The sequence below is a fragment of the Chrysemys picta genome, chromosome 6, assembly GCF_011386835.1.
Source record: "Chrysemys picta bellii isolate R12L10 chromosome 6, ASM1138683v2, whole genome shotgun sequence".
In the NCBI taxonomy this organism is placed as follows: Eukaryota; Metazoa; Chordata; order Testudines; family Emydidae; genus Chrysemys; species Chrysemys picta.
Window position 1 is genome coordinate 21,866,837 of NC_088796.1, and position 8,194 is coordinate 21,875,030.

Sequence of the window (8,194 nt, forward strand, 5' to 3'; positions counted from 1 at the left end):
AACACCCAGTTGTGCCCCAGAGGCGGGGATATTGGGGGGCTGAGGTGTTTGATGCAGGAACACCCAGCTGTGCCCCAGAGGCGGGGATATTGGGGGGCTGAGGTGTTTGATACAGTTGCGCTCCATGCTCCCCGGGGGCGGAGATGCAGGGGTGGAGCTGGGGGTTGGATAACTGGGGGACTCTAGCGCTCAGAGAGGATCACGCCGAGGCTGCGGCTCGGGGGTGGTTGAATCCTGGTCCATTTGGAAGGAGAATCCCCGCCAGCAGGGAGGGGGCCGGGAAGGGCTCGCAAAGGATGCGCCGCCCATCGCGCCGGCCGGGGCTGTGTGGCTCTGGCTGGCTGAGCGCTCCCCAGCCCCCGTGCTCCCAGAGCCACCTCTGGGGGGAGGCGCCAGGTGCCTGAACTTCGCTGTCACCTCGTCCCGCTTCCTTATAAATTCGGGTCAGCGCTGGCGGCGGCAGCAGAGGCGGCAGCAGCACCTGGCCCGGCAGATCCCGAGCAGCGGATTCCCTCCCTCCACGCCCGGAGCCGCACTCGCAGCAGCAGCAGGGAACCGTCCAGCCCGGACAGCGCCGCGCACCATGGGGGGCTGCGAATTCCTCCTCCTCGGGAAGCCCCGCTCCCTCCTCTCGCTGGGCCTCTTCGCCCTGGTCCTGCTCGAGGTGCACTGGGGCGCTGCGGCTCCCTTGCAGTCCAACGGCGGAGCCTCCCCTCTGGCCAAGATCTACCCCAGGGGCAGCCACTGGGCGGTGGGTAAGTGTCCGCGCCGCGCATGGAGCCCGGGGCAGCTCCGGACCCCGCTGTAGCATTTATTGGGGGCGGCCGCGGGGGGCTTTTCTCCCAGGCGCGGCCGCGCTTCGTGGTCCTGCTAGAAACTTTGGACTAGCTCGATCCTCCTCCCGGTAACGCCCGTCCGCCTGCCCGCCCTAGCACGTGTTTGTCTGTCTAGGGAGCGATCGATGGCTTGAGGTCCCAGCCTCGGGTTAATCAGCGCGTCCGCCCAGACTTTACTAGCCCGTGGGTTTGTTTTTTGTTTGACACAGGCTGTCTCAGTGAGGGGAAGATTTACTCTGTATTCAAATAGAGCCGTTTGGCATAGGGCGTTGATTCTCCTCCGGCTCACGAAAGCAGGAGATCTGGCGAGACAGATGCACTTTTACATGAATCGGGGTGGGGGGGGGGTTAAAAAGGTTCATAAATTATAATAATTAATACATGCAAAGATAGGCGCTGTTTGATGCTGGGGATCCCTGTTGGCAAAGTGGCTCTCCCCAGCCCCTGAACCGTGTCACCGCAATACTGGACAATACTTACCAGAATCCGGTAAGAAAAGGGGCGTTTGCCAGGGGCGCAGGCAATGTCTGAGCTCGAGAGCAAACCTGCGACAGCCAAGCTAAGAGAAGATCGAGGCTACCTTTAAAACCCTGTGATTCATTTAAGATGATACCTGCAGTCCATGGCAGGGCTCCCACGAGCTTCAATGGGGCTCTAACCAGTCCTGATCTTCTGTACCGATCAGGATTTGTTCCTGGCATGCCCCGGAGAGCAGCACTGCACAGCCGCAAAACAAGCCTGTCAAAGGACAGGCTCCGCCGCTGATCTCTGCCATTCTCTCCTAGAGCCAGGTGTGAGACACGGGCCATCTTTGTAGTCTGTGTTTGTCCAGCACCGAGCGCAAACGGGTCCTGGTCCATGACTTCTAGGCACTAGGATAATAATAATAAATAATCTACAACTCACTTTAATCAGAGCAGTGAGGTGGGGCGGAGGTGCAGGAGAGGAGCTTTCTTCCATTAGAATAGTTGGCAGGAGGGGTTTGTGAAATCCATCAGAGCTGCCCTGTGGGACAGGGAACTGGGGAAAGGTGTCATTAAAAACCAGTCAAATACATTCTTAGGCGAATGGAACAATCCTTCTTACCAGAAAGACCAGGTGGGAGAGGTGATCATTTTATTGGACCAACTCCTCTGGTGAGAGAGAAAAGCTTTGGGACTAGCTACACAGAGCTCTTCTTCAAGGCACACGAGCGGGCTTCAGCCCCTGATTTCCTTGGCCAGCAAGTGCCTTTTGTGCTACTGACACTGAAGGAGGATGTCGTTTCATTTGGAAGCTGATAGTGTCTGTCTAGCTAGTCACTAGACTCCCAAAGTCGCCTCGTTTCTCTTAGCTCCTCTAGCGCGGGTGTTGTATCCATTTTGTAGTATTGGTTTGTAGGCTACTCCCCAGAAGCAGGGATATTTGGGGGCTGGGGTGTGATACAGGGGCAGACTTGTTTCCTTTCGTCTGCTTCCCCCATCAAAAGCCGCAGAGCTCTGTCTAGTTCCTATCAGCCATGGCATGAGAGGTGGAAACGGAATTAAATACAGCTCCAGTGACCACAGATTAATAATAAATCTTTGCAAAAGTCAAAGGGAATTGACAGCTTGCAATGCGCGCTGATAGTGTCCGGGGGGAGAAGGGCGCTACAGTGGGGAATAAGAAAGGAGAGCTCGACACTTGGGAAGAATTAATCATTGTAACACATCCCGCTATTTCTGAATTCAAAATTTATATTCGAGAGTGAGATCCAAGGGGCAATGAGCCCCAACTGATACTTATTAGAATTATTTCCGGAAAGCAGCGCCCTGACTTTCGCTCCACTTATTACAAGTTCTTGTCCCCAGCGTTTCTCTTTTGCAGTAAGAACAGAAGTACTTGTGGCACCTTAGAGACTAACACATTTATTAGAGCATAAGCTTTCGTGGACTACAGCCCACTTCTTCAGATGCATCCACGAAATCTTATGCTCTAATAAATGTGTTAGTCTCTAAGGTGCCACAAGTACTCCTGTTCTTTTTGCGGATACAGACTAACACGGCTGCTACTCTGAAACCTCTTTTGCAGTGTAGACTTGCCCTCAGTTTGTGGACCACAGCCAATATCCATTTCACTTTCATAAAAACGAAACCTGGAATAATGAAGCCTGTCAAATGTAGCTTTTTGCCATAAAAATTGCCGTTAAAAGTGGTAGGAAGAGCCACGTTCTGATCCTGAACTTGTGTGGGAAGGAATTAAAACTCTCAACCTCTCCTTGACCTGCTCACACTCACTCCTGCTCTCAGCTGCCTCTCTTTACCCCTGCCAGTGTGCCTTATTATATCTAGCCTCTTCTCATCAACATATTCCCGGCCCATTTAATATAATGGCCATAGGGATTTTTGTGTGTGACTCTGAGTTGGTGTGACATCATCCAAAAGGCTTCACTGGCCAATCAGAATGTGGCTTTGGACATCCACACTCACACGCTAATTAATTTTTGATTAATGTCATGATATTCTGATTATTTTTATAGGACATTTAATGGGGAAAAAGAGCACTGGAGATTTTCCCTATGTTTATGAAGAAGAAAGCAAGATCCCATTTTCAGCATTACCTGAAAATGTCAAGCAGCTGGGAGAGTACCTGCAATGGGAAGAAACGTTGAAGAATTTGCTAAGGCTGTTAGAAGGGAATGAAAACAGAAGCGCTCAGATCCTAAGGGAAGAGCTTCCGTGGTATACCAAGAACACTTGGGAGACAGATGATGACAGCAGCTTTAAAGATGTAAGTTTAAAACAAGAAGGTACTGTAAATCTAATTTTTTTAAAAACAAATTAGCTCCTAACTCTGGGATTGTTGGTAGAGCTGGTCAAACAATTTTTAATGAATAAATTCAGTGAATTTATCCCTTATTCCTGATCGCAAATTGTCACTGAATAGAGTATACTTTTATGTATGTATGTATTTAGAACAGCTCAGCAAATATTTTGTAAATTTCAGCCTATGGCTTGGGTGCAGACTACTTGATGTGAATATTTTTTCAAGTATTGTGATTTATTTGTATTATACAAATGCCCCAGTCATTGCCAAACAAACACACAACTAGATATAGTCCCAGCACTGAAGAGTTCACAATGTAATCTGAAAACCTGTGCAAACAGTAGGAGGGAACCACCAGGGAGGAAGATTAAGGGTGATGATAATAAGATCACATGATGGTTAGGTAGGTGAGCATGTTCAAACTCAGTGGTTTTGTATTTTTAAAAACCCAAACAAACAAAGAAGCTATCCCCAACTACTGCCCAATCTGCCTCTCATTAACTAGCTGATTTATCTGAATTGTCAGGATTCCACTTTCAATATTTGAGCTACATGAATGGCCATCTGTATCACTTGATATTATTTCTGTCCTTTGATGTTATGACCTAACCTTGATAAACTGCTGCCACTCAAAACAAATTTCACTTTATCACAAAATGGGAATTTGGGGCTAGATTCAGAAAGGGACTTAGGAACCTAACTGCCATTTTAGACTCCTAAATCCCAGGATCAGTCCCCATTGAGAATCACAAAAACCCCGTTCAGTGGCTGCCAAACATGCAGGTGCCTAAACTCACTGGGTGAAAGTTCTCTGGGTGCCTATGTTTCTGCCTCTGTGCAGGTACAGGGCCACCTCACTCTAGGTATCTGGCCTCCTGAGCCCCAGTGAGATGCACCTGGCTGCCCAACTCGCCTGCCAGGCCCAAGCCAGTAGGCATGTTCTGAGGCCGCTTAGCAGATTGGGTCCTGCATGTGAGTTCACCCAGAACAGCTGCAGGGAGGGAGGAGGAGGAGGAGGACCTCCTTTGTAACTTTTAGTCTGCTGGTTAGGGTACTCACCTGGGATGTGGGAGATGCAGGGCCACCCAGAGGATTCAGGGGGCCTGGGGAAAAGCAATTTTGAGGGCCCCTTCCATAAAAAAAGTTGCAATACTATATAATACTATAGTATTCTCGTGGGGGGCCCCTGTGGGGCCCAGGGCCTGGGGCAAATTGCCCCACTTGGCCCCCACCCCCGGACGGCCCTGGGGAGATGCCCAGTTCAAGTCTCGCCTCCACCTGAGCAAGACAAGGGATTTGAACAGGAATCTACCACCTCTTTGGTGATTCTCTAACCATTGGGAATAGGGATAGTCTGATATGGGGAACTCTCTCTGTCTCTCCTGTTGAAGCTGTGTATAAATAATGAAAGAGCTATTAGAATAGGGGGACTGGGTCTCCCACATGCTAGGTGAGTGCTATAACCACCAAGCTAGGGAGTCATTCTCATGCTTGTGCTCTCTTTCACACACACCCCCAACCTGGCCCTTTGTGTAAATCCAAAGTGGAACAGCTTCAGCAGGAGGGACTGGGGGCCCCCCTACCCATCAGAATATCCGATAGCTCAGTGGTTAGGGCACACACGAAAGGAGATTTTGCTTTGCATTTTTCAATGGTAGTGCACGAAGAGCTTCTATTTTTGTCATAAACAATCTGTTTAGGCCCTGAGCCAATCCTTCCTGGAGTCAGTGGAAGTTTTCCCATTGACTCCACTAAGTGATAGGACAGGCCCTTAAAGTCAAATGATACCCTTTTCTGAGATTTTGCTCTTACAGACAGGGAGACCCTGGAAATCTTATGTGCTTCAAATTCCCTGAGCATTCATGCTACTATTTAAATAATAACAATCATTAGCTGTCTTAATAATAAACCACGGCTAGTGTAATATACTGGTGCATTGGTCTGATAGCCAATGAGACTTGGAGCATAAAAGCTGTAATTATCAGGGAGCTGCAGGGTCCTTTTGAGTGCAGATTTTATCTCTGTAGCGTCTCTGGTATATGATACAGTCTTAGTTACCCAGACTTTGTCTAGTCACTCCCTTCATTTTAATGTGGTGCTGTAGAACATCCTTATGAAGGTGCATAGATACCCCAATGATGAATGTGTTGCGCATGGCTAGATGTAAGATGGTCAGATCGGGTTGATTTATTATTATAATAATGCTGTTGCCACTGATTCCAATGGGTGCAGGATGGGGCCTGTAAGTCGCATGAAATAAATCCCAACTCTTGCTGTATTTGAATTTTCAATGGAAGCCAACTGTCTAGAAAGATCAAGACATGTTTAATCAGTCATGGTAGATTGTATCTGCTGCTGAGTTCAGATACTGGGGTCAAGCAATTAAATGTAAAAGTTCCAAAGAAAACAGCATTGCAGACTATACATGCAGGCTGAGAGAACATATATCAATTATTCTGGGACCATTATCATGGTCAATCTATTACAAGGCTGTATATAATGGTAGATTGCGTATGTGCTTGTGGAGATGTTAGCATCGCAAGGGTCCATCTAAGTATGCATCACCATAGACTGCCACCTACTGAATGTACATATAAGCACATTTTAGTGGGGGGGAAGAATCTTACTAGTAACTCTTCATACTAATGTATGAACCTAAAATGTAACAAGCAACACACTTTGTTTTGTGCTAGGAATAGAAAACTACAGAATATAAGACCGTATTGCTAGATGTACTTTTGTCAGGGATGTTTCCAAGTGGAATTTACTTAATGTCACTTTATAAGAAGGAAGCCTATTATTATTTTATTTATTTCCACTAGTGCCCGCAATGTGTGAGGCATTTTCCAAACATAAAAACTACAATCTCCGCCCTGAAAAACTTACCATCCAAAAGACAGACACAGGGTGGGAGAAGGGTTATGACATACAAATAAGTGACGAGGTCAAATGAAGATAGGCCCCCCTCTTGAGTGGGTACTAAGTATTTGTAACTCAGTGATGCTTTCTATATGTCATATAGTAATTTCTACAGAACTTTATTGGGTTCATCCCATTAAATTCTATACATTTATTCCATCAGGAAAGTGCAGGAGGAGATCCTGTTGAGAGTATACTTAGGTTAAAGGCATGATGCCATAACGTACACATAGTCACTGTGCTGTAATTTCATTGTTCCATGTATATATTCAAATGTTACATTTTAAAAATCCAATTTAAAAGTATCTAGAAACAAGAAGCTGAAGGTCCCTCTGGTTTCACATCTGGCTCGTATATAAGCATCAGGTCCCTACTGCTTGACTTATTTAGTCTCATTTTCTATCTGTGTAGCTGAAATCTCCCACTGCTACTATTGTGTTCTAGGCACAACTCTTCTCTATTCCTATTGTTGCCTCCTCATATTTTGCCTGTCTGATCAGGGAGTCTACAATGCTTGTTCATTTTTATTATCTTGAATGTCATGTCCTAACAATTCAGCCTTGCTCATCGTTCCCCCAAGGTTTTGATTTTTGTTTTACTGTCAAATTCTTCTGCATCAGTTAATTTAACAACCCGCAAATTAACACCAACCCTCCCACCCCTCATACATAGAGTAAATTAAAACTAAAACTAATCTGGAACAGCTGTAGAAATCTGAAGCAGCTGCTTTCCTTGTTGTTCTAAGGTTTTGCTCTTGCAAGTTGTTGCAAGTGCAATCCAAAGTAAATTATAAAATGTTTCTATGAACTCACTTTCCAACATTAATTTGATGTTATATAAATGGGACTATGAAGAAAATAACTTTGAATAACTTTTTTCTTGGACCTTGGTTGTCTTTTAGCAAGCTAACATTGGGGGGCAAGTCTTAGGAATGTATTTGTTGTATGGAATAGATGCAGAGTACAGTTATACATTTGGTTTATTGAATCAGGATGTGACTTTTGACAAGCCTGTTCTGTAAATATTATTTACTTCTCTTTATTAGATGATGGATTATCTGCTTCAAGTTATGAATAGGAAAGAAAGCACTCCAAGCTGAAGTGAAGATCTTCCAACCTTGAAGGAATAGAATAGTATCCTTAAGAGACTATGTTTCACAAGCACTCAATTGTAACAGATAACCAACAAGGTTTCTTTTGTGTAAACAAGATTACTTTTGTGTAAAATACCTAAACACTTGTATTCTTGTATGTTCCAACACTGACTAAACTCTTCTCCTTTTTTTTCTCCAAGCTGCATTTTCTTGTTTGAACTGCTTTGCTGTAAATAATTGTCCAGGAAGGGTCTTCCAGTTATCTGACTTCTCTGTCTAACCAGTTCATCTTTAGGTTAAAACTACATGACATTTCAACATTCACAATAAATAATAAGAAGAAAGGCCAAGTTTCTGTTTTTATCTGAGTTACAAAATGTTGACTGACGGTATCACAGATAGTAACAAACAAACAACAGGGAGATTCCTCACATGTCTGGCAAGATCCTCAGCTGTATAAATTGCCGTGGCTTCACTGAATCCCATGGAGCTACACTGATTTACACCAGTCAGGACCTGTCCATCTGTTCCATTGACCCTAAGGGGTGTATTTTCAGTGAGC

The 8,194-nt window shown here is 45.6% G+C and overlaps 1 protein-coding gene across 2 annotated transcripts; it reads left to right on the forward strand.

The window, feature by feature from the left end:
- The first annotated feature begins 233 nt into the window (after positions 1–233).
- On the forward strand, positions 234–7,976 carry GRP (gastrin releasing peptide). Of its 2 annotated transcripts, none has more exons than XM_008163365.4 (3): positions 234–755; positions 3,334–3,584; positions 7,585–7,976. In XM_008163365.4, the coding sequence occupies exons 1-3, from the start codon at positions 584–586 to the stop codon at positions 7,636–7,638; spliced, it is 477 nt and encodes a 158-aa protein (XP_008161587.2). In that variant the 5' UTR covers positions 234–583; the 3' UTR covers positions 7,639–7,976. The 2 variants fall into 2 exon arrangements, with proteins under 2 accessions (XP_008161587.2, XP_008161588.2); XM_008163366.4 differs by having other exon boundaries at positions 454–755; positions 3,334–3,603.
- Positions 7,977–8,194: the final 218 nt, after the last annotated feature.

What these genes read in the sequence shown, in the direction of transcription:
- GRP (XM_008163365.4), top strand. Translation starts at nt 584, where the DNA reads ATGGGGGGCTGCGAATTCCTCCTCCTCGGGAAGCCCCGCTCCCTCCTC. An exon ending in GGGCAGCCACTGGGCGGTGG is followed by an intron (nt 756 to 3,333) that starts GTAAGTGTCCGC and finishes TTATTTTTATAG; the next exon opens with GACATTTAATGGGGAAAAAG. An exon ending in ATGACAGCAGCTTTAAAGAT is followed by an intron (nt 3,585 to 7,584) that starts GTAAGTTTAAAA and finishes TCTCTTTATTAG; the next exon opens with ATGATGGATTATCTGCTTCA.